Here is a 17,319-nt window from a genome sequence, read left to right as displayed (position 1 = left end):
TTTTTTCAGTTTGTCACTGGTGAAAAATAATTTTATATTTTTTATCTATTGTCGGAAATAAATTATGATTTGTGCAAAAGAACTTAAATAAGAAATTAGGCAAGCATTACTCTGATATGTACGTCGCATTTATTTTCAAATATCAACATTACTTTATTAAACATTATACATAATTATTTGCAATTCACAACTTAAGAACTAAATATTTACTTACAGATAGTTTTGGTATAAATCATGTCCGCGTGTAATTGTGCCAAGAATGCTGGCAGCATTTCTCCGTTGAATCGCTATGCCGATTCTCTGGGCAAAAAATGCACCAGCCCTCTTGTCACCAGTAGAGGCAATAAGGCGAGGTGTTATCTCATTTGAAAAAATTTTAGCACTGCTACTCCAAGGTCCAAGTTTTCAAATTACTTATGTTAAAATAGAAAACGAAATTGATTCATCGCGGTTTTAAAAATAATTATTAATTACTTAGTAAATAAATTACATACAAAGGCATGCGTAATTGTAATGCGTCAAATGAATGACCCTTTTTCGTAGCATAATGTGTACTAAGATAACATAAAATTATTATAATTTTTATAATAGCAACAACAATTTTTATAAAACTAGATCTTTATTAGCTGCCTCTCTATTAGTTTGGGAGAAAAAAATCAAAGACGACGACGGTTATTATTACTTAAATAATATTTTTATACCAAATCTGTCCCAATGAGGTTTATACACAAGAGTGATTGTTAGTTTACACAAATTAGAAAAGTTTCTAAAGTATTTATAGACACGTAATTATACTAATTTGGAACTTGATGCCCAATTTTTTTTTTTCTAATTACATGTAATATTAATAAAATTTCCAAAGTAGTTTTGTTTGCCACAAAAAATGTCGTTGAATCGATTTTTAGACGAATTGTGTTGTCTTTGCACATTAATGTATTAATTAAATTATTTCGCGGTGCAGTATACTTTTGTATTTTACTTTACTGCTTGAAAAATTATGTTTTTAATGAAGTAACATTATTTTAAAATATACATTTGTATATAAAATAAAATGACAAAAGTTTCTATTTCACTGATATTTCTTAAAGAATTGCAATTGTTTAATCGCAAGTTCTTTAGGTGAAAAAAGTTATTATTTGCAAAAAAAAAAAAAAAAATGTAAAACGGAGTAAAATAAAGTATTGATTTTTTTCTTTTAATATATTTATTAAAACATCCAATTACTTTGTGAACCGTTAAATTTTATTTGGTCGAGAAATTCATGAAACGTAATTATAAGTACAATGCAGGTAAGAACTCACGTCGACATTTGATAGCACGTGAAATGTTTAGTATAAAATCAATACAAGAAAATCATAATTGCCTTAACAGCTATAGTATTTCGAGTGACAGATATAATAGTAAGATCCCAAGCCTCCCCCCCCCCCCCGACCTTTCTTATTTAGGCTATTTGAAATCTTACAATTATGTTAAAAAGGCGCGTGGGAAATAATATGGCGAAAATGTCATACTCATACAAGGTGCGTAAATGTTACGTGTTTGAAAAATGTGACGCGAGCTCTCAGCTGATAATTTGTAAATATTTTGTCTCTCAAGATCTAATCAATGTTACATGACGGTGTATAATGACGTTGATTTACGTTATATAAATAAAACATTGTAATCTATTCAATGGGTTTTATTTATTTTTGTTATTTCTACGTCTAAAAATATTAAAAAACGACTAGCGCTGATCTATAAACAGAATAGGTACTCAGTGGTGCATTTGAGACATAATCTGTATCTTACAATACTATTTATTAAAATAACTACTAATAGTTAGTACTACGAAGTTCTAAATCTAAATGATATTTTTCTTGCTTATAGTATATTAGACAGTAATGGTAGCAGAGTGCAAAATGTCACAAGATAAGTATGTATTAACATTTTGAATGCTGCTTAAAGAAGATAATTAAAAATATTAACTGACTTGTTAGGTAATAACTAAATTTTGAAGTGAAACTTCTTAAGGGGGAAAATAGAGAAAAAGAGGTAAAATTTTTACGGATCAAACGCGTCACGGCGCCTCGAGTCGAGAATTTTTAAGCGTCCATGTCACGTTGAAATACATCGGTTCTCGTCCGATCACCGAAGTTAAGCAACGTCGGGCGCGGTCAGTACTTGGATGGGTGACCGCCTGGTAACACCGCGTGAAATTAGCTTTTTGTTTTTTTTTTCAATTCGTTTTTTTAATTAGTTGCCAAAGATGTTTCACTTATGACATGTGTTCTTTGTACGCTCGCATTTTTTTTTAAATTAAATATCTGCACAAAATAAATCTATAGATTGCCGCGCTTTTCTTGTTCTAACTCAATAGATTCAAACAGGGTCTTGAAGTTGCCAGCACCAAAACCCTGAAATAAAAAATTTTAGTGATAAATTTATCGACAAATGTTATGAAACTATATAAGCTGACTAAATTACAGAATATTGTAAGTTTTATTACTAACAGTTGAAAAAAAGTTATTTTAAAAATTAAATTGAGCTTACTGCAGCCGAGTGAAAGTGGAAAAAAAACTGAATATAATTTGTAATTTTTCGTATAGAAGCAGCGAGGAATTTTGTCGGATGTCGTAATTGCTCTGCTCCCATTAGCCGTATCAGGAAATTTTACTGCCTATAATATTTCTCGGTATATGAATTATAGAATGCAAAAACTATTTTTCGGGAAGTTGTAGCGCAGAACTATTTTTAATATGAAATCTTAAATGCACTTACATTGTGATTCCTTCTCTGAATAACCTCTAAGAACAGTGTTGGTCGATCCTGTGTGTTTTTCGTGAATATTTGCAGAAGATAACCATCGTCATCGTAGTCTATGAGGATGTTGAGACGCTCCAGCGTGTCTATGCTTTCAGCGACCTTAACTTTACTGTGTTTCAATTTTTCTCGGATTAGTGTGTAATATTTTGATGGTATGGTAAGAAACTCGACACCACGAGCTCGAAGGTTTTCAATCTGAAATTGAAACAACGATAAGAATTTATTTAAATGTTTTTGCTTTTGTTGATTGTTTATTCAATACATCCCATTGTTCGATATAGGCTTCATTCTTCATATAGAAGAAGAAAATTTTTTCTCATCAAAATCATGTAATGTCAATCACACATCAAACACATTGCTTTCAATCTCTCGAAACAGTCTTGCTAATTGAGAAACTCCTTTTTTCAACTTCCATAGCCCTCAGAGCAAATATTTCCAATCTTTGTTCTTACAGCACAGAGATAAAAAAATATTTACGAATTTAAATCTTATGACATCCTTGGCTTAAAAACTATGATAGTCCCCTACTTTTTTAATATCGATATTCAACAATTTTCGTACTACTGTAACTCCAAAACAAGGTAATAGTGTATAATACTTAGGCACTTAGTGCCAAGCTTGCATTTTTCATGGGACAATTGGCAAATTTTCTTGTGTACTTAAAAGTGATTACCGCAGTAATGATATCCTCAGTATTGATAGCGATATGTTGCACGCCAGCCCCGCCGTGGTACTCCACATACTCTTGTATCTGGCTCTTGCGTTTGCCAACTGCTGGCTCGTTGATCGGCATCTTCACTGTCTCTTCCCAGTTAGCCATCACTACGGAACGGAGTGCAGAATACTCCGTGCAAACTTGTTTATCGTCGACTGACCAGAATCTAAAATATATAAGTAATAAGGCTAATGTAACATAACATGTAACATAGTCACAGTGTTATTGAGACACCCCTGTTATTATTTTATCAACGTATTATACATTTTGTTTAAGAAATACGAATCGTATTAATTACAACTAGTGGTCGTCCAGTGGTCGAAATTCTACCATCAGAGACTTTAAGGGGCTACACTACCTCAGCTCGAATTCAGATTTCACCCGTACTAAATACACATGAGAATTGAGAGCGCTTGGTTGTTCATCGCGCGAATTATATGTATTTTCTCCCCACAAACATTATCAATGGTTATTTTTTTAAAAACGCAACATATAAAATGTTCTTCATACTTATTTCAATCCACGCTTAATCTCAAGTCCATAACCTCTATATTTACTGAGATATTAAGGTTTTAATACATAAATAGAGGAAACTTTGCGATTTTTTTGTATCGAGAAAATTTTATGGAATCGTGTTTTCGAAACACGAAAGATAGTTTATGTCCTGAACTTTACCATACTTAAATTTCAAAGTTAAATATTCAGTAGTTTGGAAGATATGGACATCCTGCCGAGTGGAAAATAAGCAATTTGAGGTAGCATACACTCATCAATAAAGTCAATAAACAAAATAGTATAAATGCGTGTTTGTATGAAATACATGGTAGTGTAATTATTTTTTATTGATTAAATGTACTTTTACGTGACAACGTCTAATAAATCGATGAACGCCGGCTGCGTGCACGAAAAAGGATGACTCATTGTCCCGTTGCGCTCATTTAGTATAGGATCCCGATATAATATAAATATAATGATGCAATAACTGTTTGATATTTTTAATTTTTCGAAAATAGCTGAAAAGGTTTTACTTTTCCTTTAGCTGCTATGCTGTGTCCTCTTCTATCTCATGGGATGGTTGTTTGGGACCTCTCAGTCGCACACATTCACTCGCAGCAATATTTCAATTTTCAAAATTCGACAACCAGAATTCGGGACTCATTTTTCGCAGGCAACCCTATACCACCGTGTTCATAATGAAATAATAATCTTTAATTTCATTTAATTTAAATTCAATAATTAAACCGGTGCAAAATGCTAGTATCAATCGATATACCTGTTTATACCTGGTTACCCGAGAGTTGGGACCAAGAATAGGCAACCTAACGTTTGCAATGTCTATGCGCTTCATACTTTCGATTGAAATTTGTTAGGCAACCCTTAAGCAATATATTTATTGACATATTAAATTAAATATAAAATACGTTTCACCAAATAAACATCTCGGTGAAGGTCGTTTTATATAGGGATCTTAGACCAATGTACGCTTGTGCCGCATCTATCTCTCTTCCACTCGATTGGCCTATGTGTCCGAAGAGGTGTTTTGTCATGACGTTGTCACGTTAAACTATCGTCCGTAAATCAACTTTTACAGACAACCAATTTTTTATGCGTAATTTTTAAAAAATATCAGCATTCTGCACTCCTCTTTACTCGTAATGGGAAACGTAAACGAAATAATTCGTAACGTAAATGTTTCCCAACCCTGTAAACGCTGCGCTAACCCGTCGTCAAGTAAAAGGATATCAGCTTTTACAGGAATAAATTACCTGTGAAATTGTAGACAACGTTCGTACCACGATGCAGCCTCCTCCATGCCATTATCTGGTTGATTGCCAACAACGTGATCGATGAAATTGATCTCTACCTTCGGCCTTAAACAAATAAATTCTAGATAGGTATTTCTATATATATGTACTAGCTGACTCGGCAAACGTTGTCTTGCCGCTAAACGCTATTTAAAAATAGGGGTTGTTGGTAGAAGGGTGAAAATTTAGGGTTGTATGTATTTTTCAACGCCTAATCATAATAAAATTAAAAATAAATAATTTATCTAAAAATTATAAAAAAATAGGGATTAGAGTACCCTTAACATTTAGGGGGATGAAAAATAAATTTTGTTTGATTCTCAGACCTACCTAATTTGCACACAAAATTTCATGAGAATCGGTAGAGCCGTTTCGGAGGAGTTTAACTACAAACACCGCGACACGAGAATTTTATATATTAGATAAAAAAATCTACAAAGATACATGTAAAAGAGCAACAATGGTAACAAAAATTGTAAGTAGCTATTATTAAAGTTGATATATTATATAATAATCTAACACATATATTTTTTATATATTTAACTGTATTTTTGTCTTGTATCAGTAATAATAAACAGCAAGTTATTTTAGTAGTCTTAGTTATATAATTTTAGTTACGATATACTTATATTTTTTTATGCCTATTATTTTAGAATTTTCCCTTTCAAAATTTTAGATATAATTTCACCATTTTATCATTGATATGTGACGTCATAGTTCAGTATTTCGGGACGATGTAAATTCTGCCAAGCATTAGGTACTTACAGATATTTTTGTATGGGATCCTTTCCTAAGAGCTGATAGCCAGGGAGAAAAGGTCCACTGTATTTTGATCTATCCACCAATGTGTGAGTATTGTCACCATACTGAAAGTATTCAGTAATATGTACGATTTTTATTTTTGTGTTACCCACAATTAGGAATTCTAAACATTTTTGAATATCACATCAAAAATCGACCGCTCCAGCGGGACTCGAACCCGCGTCTTCGACACACCGTGTCGACGCTCTAGCCAATTAAGCTATGGAACGATATACTCGCCAGAGCGAAACTTTTGATATGATGATTTTTACTTTCGGTTTAAGCGAACCGTGGCGCCGTCTATAGTGAGTTCTTTACAGAGACTCGTAACTATTCAAAGTTTCATATTACAATGAAAATCTTTGACAGGAGACGACACCATGCTATTTTTAATATGTACGATTTTTATTTTTGTGTTACCCACAATTAGGAATTCTAAACATTTTTGAATATCACATCAAAAATCGACCGCTCCAGCGGGACTCGAACCCGCGTCTTCGACACACCGTGTCGACGCTCTAGCCAATTAAGCTATGGAACGATATACTCGCCAGAGCGAAACTTTTGATATGATGATTTTTACTTTCGGTTCGGCGCCACGGTTCGCTTAAACCGAAAGTAAAAATCATCATATCAAAAGTTTCGCTCTGGCGAGTATATCGTTCCATAGCTTAATTGGCTAGAGCGTCGACACGGTGTGTCGAAGACGCGGGTTCGAGTCCCGCTGGAGCGGTCGATTTTTGATGTGATATTCAAAAATGTTTAGAATTCCTAATTGTGGGTAACACAAAAATAAAAATCGTACATATTAAAAATAGCATGGTGTCGTCTCCTGTCAAAGATTTTCATTGTAATATGAAACTTTGAATAGTTACGAGTCTCTGTAAAGAACTCACTATAGACGGCGCCACGGTTCGCTTAAACCGAAAGTAAAAATCATCATATCAAAAGTTTCGCTCTGGCGAGTATATCGTTCCATAGCTTAATTGGCTAGAGCGTCGACACGGTGTGTCGAAGACGCGGGTTCGAGTCCCGCTGGAGCGGTCGATTTTTGATGTGATATTCAAAAATGTTTAGTATTCAGTAATGTTTACATAAAAATAATTAGCAATACACATTCCAACTAAGAATAAAATAAGAAACTTTTTATAATAAGGAATAATCTATTTAAAATTTGTTTTAAAAAAAAATTAAGGACTTTTTATGAATAAATAAATATACCGACAAATTGCCAATTAATCTTAGTCTCAATTTTTAAGTTCTTTAATAAAAAACAAAAAATATGGTTTAGATAAAAAATACGGTTTAGATGATGAGGAAGTTATTTTCAAAAGAAGTCAAGTCCATAATTGCATCAACAACAATATTTGTCAGTAAATTCGTTTTAAAATGCCTATTTGTTAAAATAGGGTTTAACTTGCTTGTTTAACTTAAATATTAATTCATTTAATTTAACTTTTAACTTAACTCCCAGCTTGCTTCTAATAGGAGGGTGGGTAAATGTGTGATTATTTTATATTTATTGTCTAATTGGTTACTAAATAGCATTGCCATAAGCCTGCGTGGTTTTTTAATGCTGTTTATAATAAATAAGTTATATACATTATTGTTTATTTGATAAATAAATAAAAAAAAATCTTAAAATTGTTTAATTCTTAGAAATTTACATTATATGAGACTTGGTGTGAAAGGAACTAAATTTTTTCGAATCATCTAGTGGCGTAGCCTGTTTTTTTCCACCCGGGACCGAAAATTTGCCGCTCGGGGCCAATCGAAAATTCATTTTTTTTTTACAAAATTAATGATTTAACACGCTCATTTCAGGCACAATTTTCATTATGATCATTAATCGACTTCAAAATAAGCGGAAGTTTTCAATTCTACTGTATTTTTATTCGCGTTACAGTGCGGACGCGGTGTGGAATTGTGGAATTATTATTTTTTGATTTAGATATAATGACACACACTTACAGTTTTCAGTTTTGCCATCCTAACAACACCAAATTCATCGGTTTCCTCCCAAAGATCTCTCACAACAACAGCGCCTTGTTGTTTCGCATAATTTAAAATATAGTCTAAATTCTCCACTTGGAAGGCGACGTCCTTGACAAAATCGCCGTGATGACCTACTTCGTTGACAAAATCAGTCTCCTCAGGTTCGTATTGAGATTGAAATACAAATGTTATCTAAAAATTAATATAAGTTATTATTTTGACCAAATAACAATATGTCATTAAGATATATGAACATGATTGTATGATAAATAGTGCCTACGTTGTAGGGTTGTGAGTAGATAATACATATTCTTTTAAACAACAACAATAACAAACAAAACACAGGCATTAAGCCTTTTTCATTTGACTAACTTAGAACCCTATATATATGGTAGAGACCGGCAAAAAGTGGTACCAAAACACACGTAAACACATAACACACGATAACACAGTGACAATTTCTAACACACTGTAAGTGTTATAATTATAAGTGTAATAATTAATTTTATAACAGAAAAAATATATGGTGTACATTTTGAAAAAAAAATCAGAAAATAAAATTGTAAATAACTATAAATATTTTTGCGTCTCATTAAGAGGAAAGGATACCAGCTCTTTATCCATACAAACTTAGTCGACTGTTTTCTCCTTGGATAATGACACTAGATCAAATATTTTTGTAACATAAAACCTTTTACTGCCATGACCATCTCCGACCATATTTTTAAATATTACGCCATGGATTTTAATACTTTTTGAAAATCCTTCTGCAATTATATTAGCCTCCAATTGCATTTGCACTATCGTGCCAGTTTTTGAAGCACGTGTGCTCTGGAACATCTCTTTTAATTTTTCATATCTTGCACATATACTGCAATACGAGTTTCTCACTCAGAGAAATAAAATTTTTTGGTCCGCAGTCCAACTATGCATCCTGCACCTGAAGAGAAACTAAATCCACTTTTATAGGACCTCTTCGCTCAAGATCCATCGGCCACCACTGTTATCAACGGGATTCCATCAGTGTCACGTCACCACCTACAATAGCCAGACCTTTCTCTCTTCTCCTGCTGCGATCATTTCGTCCAAGGCACATTCGTGAATTATTGGCGTTAACTTTTGTTCTATGTTTGTGTAAGTTTTTCTACTCATGGTAGGCATATTTAATACACTACACAACTCATTCAATTGCATGCACGAAAAAGGATGACTCAGTGTCCCGTTACGCTCATGGTCCCTTTACGCTCATTGTCCCATTACGTTCATTTTACGCTTGCGCTGTATCTATCTCTCTTCCACTCGATTGGCCTATGCGTCCGAGAAGATGTTTTGTTATGACGTCACGTTAAACTATAGTCCGTAAACCAACTTTACAAACAACCAATTTTATTTTATAAGTGTTTGCAAATGCATGAATTTCAGATATGAAGTAATTAATTATTCATAAAATATGCATGATTTACTAATATGAAAAATATTTCGTATAAGGGGGCGTTAAAATATTACGTGAAACGCAACGCATGTCTTATAAAAAGTTACGATTTTTCCTTCATATAATAAATATAAAACTCACATATAAAAACTCAATGTTAACTAGGTTTTACACCTTTGACGTGTTTTAGGATACACAACTTATACACACACAATATAACACACCAGACAAAACACACGGGAAAATTTTTATCTTTAAAGTTATATATAGCTACTGATATATATACATATATATATATATACCTGAATAGCATTACTATCTACCACAATCATTAAAAATTCCAAAATACTTCCGGTTTAAAAAAAAAAAAAATTCCGGTTTCCGTATTTTTGAAGAATTTCGTTTTTTTTGTAACTTAAAAAATTGAGATATATTTTTTTCTTTTGTTTTCCCAAGTAGTCACGGGCAGGTCTATCATCCGGTCTCGACTTATCGTTGAATTTTGGGACATTTTGTATATTTATTTGAATTAGAAAAAAGTAAGCGAAAAGTACACTTTTTGCCGGCCTCTACCATATAGGTACTAAAACATACTTCATATATATATATATATATATATATTAATTTTAACAAATTTTATATATTTAAATATACGAAAATGTTTATAATAATAATCAACAGCAAAATTGTAGTAGGCAGCGAGTAATTATGTTAGTGTAGACGATCTATATAATTATATATTTTTTTATCACAGAATTCGATGTTGTGCTTAGATAATAATAAAAGATACTTCGTCGCAATTCTACATACTAACCTTATTTAGTTTGACGGCATGAGATACGAATTTTCTAGAACCCGTTTCCAAACCTTTGTATGCCAGTGGTTCGAAACCAAACCGTGTTATGTAATAACTGGCTGCCTACAATTAAATTTCTTTATAAATATAGTGATTAAGATAGTTTAGTAGGTAGATAGTAAGGTATCATGTTTTTTTTGAAGTCTTAGAAAAATCAAATAATATATCTTAAATAAGAATATAATAAAACTGTGAATTAGTTGTAAAATTTTGAAATACGTTTTTAATCTGAGAAAAAAAAACAATAATTAAAAAAATGTGAATAAATAGAGTACTTAATTATTATTATTTTTAGTTTTATACTCACTTGTTTTGCATTCGACACCCAAAAAGTGACATGATCAAATGCCAAAAAACTACCCTGCTCCGGCTTTTTACCTTTATTCGTATACGATGTCTGAAAATAAAATTTCCACTTAAAAATAATCAAATATTAGGCATGTTTCCATCATATTTATCTTAAATTATTTTAAACCTGTTCTTAAATTAAACGATGGACAGACCAAGACCCTATCTTTTTCTTTTTTTTATGTAGGTATGTTACCTCGGAACTTTTTACTGGGTAAACCGATTTCAATGATTATTTTTTTGATTCTAACGACTACTTTTCGCGTTATATCTAATAATGCGTTTTTACTTGACGCTTTTTTCGTCGACCTACGTTGTATTATACCGCATAACTTTCTACTGGATGTACCAATTTTGATAATTCTTTTTTTGTTGGAAAGGAGATATCCTTAGTTTGGTACCATGATAGGAAACCAGGATCTGATGATGGGATCCCAGAGAAATCGGGGAAACTCTCGAAAATCCGAAATAACTTTTTACTGGGTGTACCGATTTTGATAATTTTTAATTTAATCGAAAGCTGATGTTTATCATGTGGTCACATTTAAATTTTATCGAGATCTGATGACTACTTTTTGAGTAATCTTTGATAACGCGTAGTTACTTGGCTATTTTTTCGTCGATCTACGTTGTAATACTCGTCGATGTAATTGAAGTCAGTTTTTTTTTCGTTTGCGAGCAAACACAATTATTTGAGGACATGTCTAACTGCTACCTCCATATAAGCGCCGGGTGCTATCAGGGCTACGATGTCTTAAAATACGTATGATTAAGTTAGGTTTTGACATAAATATATATTACTATCATCATTATAGTCATACATTAATAATAATTAATTGTCATCAGTAAAGATAAGAGTGAAACCTTCGCAAAAAACACAACAGGGTGTAGGATGGTCTCAACCTGATATTCAAAAGAAGATATAAACTGTCTAACAGTGTAGCAGCTTTAAAATACTAAATGAATAAATAAATATCTATACACTATGCACCAAGGTAATGTTTATTAATTTTGTTATTTTGGATTAGTTCTTTAAAGAATTTACTATTTATATAAGTATATTTTGTTTTCATTTATGTTGATTTTTGAACAAAAAAAAAATTAAATAAGGATAAGTACATATACACTTTTAATATACCTAGAAGCATATTTATATTTTAACTTTTGCTGCAGTGATTGCCATTTTTGTTATTTTCAAACAATAAGGTGATTAAAGAAAGCATAGTCCCTAATAAGCGCCAAGGCCTAAGAATGAAAAAAAAATGGAGTAATTATTAATATTTTATATTTACATTACTAGAGATAATAAAAATTTCTATATAAAACCAAGATTACGATACTTATTAACAATAAAAAATAGTTATAACTTATATGTACCTGGACTTTATAATGATCACGATTCTAATTTATATGAATTTCCCGTATATTATTTGAAAACCACGAACTTAGCTGTAGTTTAACGCCGAATAATGTTTTTAATTAAAGAATTCACAGAATAATTAAATTAAAAATTTGTTATTAATTACAGAAAATTGACTTATTATATATTATATATTAGGCAAAAAAAAAAAACAATCGATTAAGACAAAGTAAGATTATTTAAAAAGTTATTGATTATTTTGTAATTTTTACTTGTAAGTCATTATGCCTATTGAAAGTCATCTCACAAATAATAGATATTCTTATTTCCAGGTCTAAAAAAATCCAATCCAAATCTATCAATTATAATTAATATTATTTCATTCATATTAGTTCATATATACTATATTTAATAAAAAAGTTCTCGTTTGTACTCTAAGCTATCGAGCAATTACTGTTGTTTACTGTATATTAACAATATTACAAACACTTACCATTTTGACGAGTAACAAAACCAAATTTTGCTTTACGAATTTACGTCCGTGTACAACAAAAACTGATACGGTATAACTCCAGAAAACCTGATATTTCGCTGAGAAATCAGTATTTATATTGTCTAAAATGAATTTAATTAAAAACAAGTCTGAGTAAAGCGACATTTACATGCTAACTATATTTTCCATCTCGAAAGATTCAAATCTTTGAATAATTGTTTTTTTTTTGTAAACATTACGATCTACGTAGATAAAATTTTATTCCCAGTTTACAGATTTATATTCGTGTACTCATGGGAATTTCTTTGTTCCACAGTCGAGCTGCTCCAGATTTTGAACAGGATATGATATATTTATGAGGATTATATATTTCTTGCTGAGCCCTACATCAGTTAGAGCTGTGTTAGGTGTACTGGCTGTTTTTGTCTACCACTCAATTCTTTAGTTTAGTAGAGATGTAATTATTGCAATAATGTCGACAACAAATAGGACAAATAGCAACATGAGTGCTTAGACCGCACGACTGAAGTAAAACTTACGAAACGTAGCTTTCTTTCTCTCTTTCGATCTTCTCTAAATTGCGTCTCCCTCTCAACATCCACCCGCCTCGCCCGATCACACTTTTCTAAACGCTCTCGTCACACATTCACCAGCTTACTCCCCAAATAAAGCGTGCGTAAAGAAATTTTCTTTCTCCAAAAACTTACCAGAAACATCAGGCTTCTAAACCAAAGGTTCTGTACCACTGCATTTCTTATTAACATATAAACTTTTTCAAGATTGACCACAAAAAAGGTTTTTGTTTTGGATCTCTTTTAACTTAAAATTGCGTAAATAACTATAACACTTTAGTGTTAAATTTCTAATCCCTATTGCGTTTTTAAATCACATTTCTATTACAGACAGACAAATAGGATACGGATCTGTAGTTCTTTGAAACAGCTAGCGGTAGTCTCATCCTTTTGGGAACGCAACACTAAAACTATAGGTGAGTTAAAAAGCCAGAAAACTTCCACCGATGCGAGTGGTTCCTGGGTAGGTTAAACAGGTAAAGTGAAGAAGAAAAAGTCTTATTTATGGGTGGTATTATCTTCTCTCGAGTTGTAACGTAATACTTTATAGTCTATCTATTACCTATAATACGCAGACGTTTACAAGAATAATCCAAAGTATGCAGTGTAGACAAGGCACACATTTAAAGACTGTACACGAAGAATGAAATAAGTGAAATTGGAAGACACAGCATCTTAAATTAATGCTAGCGGACTTAAAACTGGCTTGGCGCGGATGATGTTAAGTATAAGTAAAATTTAAGTAATTGATTGATTTATGTTCAATAGTCATTTTATGCCAAGTTTATAACGGAAAAGACTTCAATGTCACATTTCGAGAGGACTTGAGAGAAAGGCAGCGTTATGAGACATGTTTATCCTAAAATTTTCATTATAGCAGGGCTTCATCGTTTTCGGACTGTTAAAATACTTTTAAAGTTTTTTAAGAGTTTTGTTCAGAGTATTTGCCAGTTTGGTAATGACATTTTATTTGTTCTGTAGTTGTCTTATTAAAATAAGACAGGTAAAGGCTTCTTGATATAACGTAAAATATATTTAAAATAAAGTTTGACCGGGATCACTCCATACTCTTAAACTAGAAAAACTTGGCATACACGGAAACCTTCTAAAATGGACAGAATCTTACCTAAGCAAACGTTCCCAGGCGGTCGTGGTGGGATTCAGGTCAGATTACATAGAAATAGCATCTGGCGTCCCCCAAGGTTCACACTTGGAACCTCTTTTCTACAATGTATACATTTACGTCTTGCCTAATTGTCTTTCGCACGCTAAGCATCTGATGTACGCAGACCATAAAAAGATTGAATGAAGATGAGAATCGATAACATCAACGATTGTTACACGATGTAGGCCATACTGGACGTTTTGTATAATTATTACTTAACTAATAAGATAACGCTGAATGCCAAAAAATGGCAGTGTATATCTTTCACTCGCAAAATGAACCCCATTATACATACGTATAATTTTAATGCTGTTCACATCGAAAGAGTCAATATGATTCGTGACCTAGGAGTTTACTTCGATAGCAAAGTGCCATTTGGTGATCTTATTGACTTAGTCACAAAAAAGGTACATAAAAATGTGTATGTGTGTGTATGTATGTGCGTGTATGTATGTATGTGCGTGTATATATGTATGTATATGTGTGTGTATGTGTATGTATAGTTGTATTTATGGTCGAATTGAGTTGCCTCCTCTTTTTTTGAAGTCGGTTAAAAACTCATAAATTTTTGACCGCCACATTCTCGTAACAACTTCGCCTCTGGTACAACTGCATAAGACGCCGCGAGGTCTTGGCTTGGCTTGATGTGCTGTCGTTTGTTCATTGTTTCTCCCACTTGATTTGTTATGCGTGGTGTACGGGTCTATCTGACTAACTACAATATCGACTAGCTATTTTGTTTCGTTCACAGAATTACAGAAAAAAGAATAGATAAAAAAAAGAAAAATCAAAAATAAAAGTAGCATAAGTTACTCCTTATGAAATCGGATATTTGCCAGTGAAAGTCTAGTCAGGATCGGTCCAGCCGTTTCGGAGATTGGCCGGAACAAACAGACAAAAATTGTAACAAATATTATTTTGGTATATGTACCGTGTATCACATCTATACGCATTTGGTGAAAAGCGGTTATTTTGACATTACAAGAGGACACTCCAATTTTATTTTATTTTATTAATTTTATTTATTTGTATAGATAGGTTTAAGTTGATAGCATCCTGAATTTCTTAGTTTATTATTTTGTTATTTCATTTTAGCATTGTAAGTTTGATTGTTATAGTGTTATTTGGTAATTTAAGGGAAACCTGTTATTGGCAATACTATATAGCATATAATTATGTATATGTAAGGTACATTGTTTGTAAAGCTGTAGGTTTTCTAAATAAAGAATTAAAAAAAAAACACACAAGTGCAGAATCATGTTTTCATTGTGTTCACACGCTTAGATTGTAATGTTTTCTGCTTCTGGTCGGACCAATGGCTGGCCGTTGCCGGACGAGCCTCTTCGGCATACTGTTATAGCACTTACGTTTTAAAACAAACCTCCATAAAGATCTGATATATTTAAAAAAATAACATAAATTTTTCATGAAATTACAATATGTATTTGCCTTTCTAAAAAACGTATAACAAAAAAAAAAAGAAAAAAAAGATCAACTAAAGAGTTTTTATACCATGGATTGAGTCCTAAAACTAAAAATGACTTATTAATAATGTTCTCGAGTATTTCTTTTTTTCAGCCGTTTCTTTGTTTTTTTGTTACTTTACGAAAATTTCTTATTTGTGTAAATAAGAAACTATATTGAGTTAAAGTCTATATTTAAGTATTTAAGGGAAGTATATAATAATAAATCTTAATTTGTTGTTTTTATATTCTGAAAATAACTAAATGCTAGTCTTGTTTTACAAAATTCTTCGTCACATCAATACTGTATGAAAATGACTTTTTCTAACATGTTAAAAACTTTAAAATATCACTTACGATTAGCTGAAATGCTTTGTAATGAAATAGTTTTTAACATACGTAGGAAACTTTACATAGGAAATGGCTTATATTAAGGTAATTTAGTTTCATTAAAACAATGTGGTACAATAAGTATTGATACGAATAATAATTAAAATATTTCATTCGTATAAACTTGTTTACCCCACTTTTCCAATACAGGTAGGTACCTTACTGAACCACTACGCAACACTATACAATATGCTAATAGCATCCGTGGCTGTTCGTAAACAAGTTGGAATGTAAGCACAGAAACGGGGTAGCGTTGCGTCTGTATAATCTACGTGACTAGTCATCTGCTCTCGACTGGACGTGAAAATATCGGTTAAAACCAAAATTTTTTCAGTAATAAAAAATTTCTGAAATAAACTGACACTAGCTACACGCCCATAACTTGTAAATAATAATAATAATATAACGTATAATGTATGTTTAGGAAAAGCTCGTAATTATTTTTTAAATTTATAATAACGCATTTTTTTAAGGTCAGTCAGTCAGTAAGTTACAATTATTATTAATTAAAACTTTTTTTTAATGTAACAATCTCTCAACGAGTATAATAAATAGGAGAGGTCTAATCAAGAACTCTCTTTGCATATCCCAGTGACAAAAATTATATTTGATTATGTATGACATGCTATGAACCAATGTGTAGCTAGATAGTTATTTAATGCGTATATAGTTAATAGATTCCTTGTATTGCTCACAAGCAAGTGTTTGATAAAAACAACATTATCATATTTTTTTGTAATTTATAATGTTGACAAAATAAACTTCATTCATAAATTCGTAATACGCAATGAATATTTTTGAACTAAAAAACAATAACTCGATTTATCAGACCTTTATAATTTTCTTACAATTAAAAACGGTTAGATAATTAAATAAATAAGTCAATAAAAAGTATTTTCATATAATAATATTATAAAATAGATAATACAAATTACTTTTATTGATATTTAATTCAAATTATGACTCTATTTAATAGAAAAAAACTTTCAAGGTATAATTATAACTCTACAATATTTTTATGTTAAGTATTAAAATATTAGTGTTTTTCAGACACCTAAAGTTAATTTTATTTGATCTACAATTGTAACCAATAAGATTACTGCTTTTATGTCGCTTCTAAAA

At 31.5% G+C, this 17,319-nt stretch overlaps 1 protein-coding gene and 1 pseudogene across 1 annotated transcript; one reads left to right on the top strand and one right to left on the bottom strand.

Moving 5' to 3' along the window:
* The first annotated feature begins 2,081 nt into the window (after nucleotides 1-2,081).
* On the top strand, nucleotides 2,082-2,201 carry LOC123656784 (annotated as a pseudogene).
* Nucleotides 2,202-2,293: 92 nt separating this feature from the next.
* Nucleotides 2,294-12,779, bottom strand: LOC123656729 (4-hydroxyphenylpyruvate dioxygenase-like). The gene is made up of 9 exons (XM_045592390.1): nucleotides 12,608-12,779; nucleotides 10,714-10,803; nucleotides 10,365-10,469; nucleotides 8,095-8,310; nucleotides 6,088-6,188; nucleotides 5,284-5,388; nucleotides 3,476-3,683; nucleotides 2,758-2,997; nucleotides 2,294-2,393 (listed from the first exon to the last, which is right to left on the bottom strand). The coding sequence occupies exons 1-9, from the start codon at nucleotides 12,770-12,772 to the stop codon at nucleotides 2,319-2,321; spliced, it is 1,305 nt and encodes a 434-aa protein (XP_045448346.1). The 5' UTR covers nucleotides 12,773-12,779; the 3' UTR covers nucleotides 2,294-2,318.
* Nucleotides 12,780-17,319: the final 4,540 nt, after the last annotated feature.

This window comes from Melitaea cinxia, chromosome 9, assembly GCF_905220565.1.
Source record: "Melitaea cinxia chromosome 9, ilMelCinx1.1, whole genome shotgun sequence".
NCBI lineage: Eukaryota > Metazoa > Arthropoda > Insecta > Lepidoptera > Nymphalidae > Melitaea > Melitaea cinxia.
The sequence above is the reverse complement of the archived record's forward strand: the minus strand, read 5'-3'. Positions and strand labels throughout refer to the sequence as shown.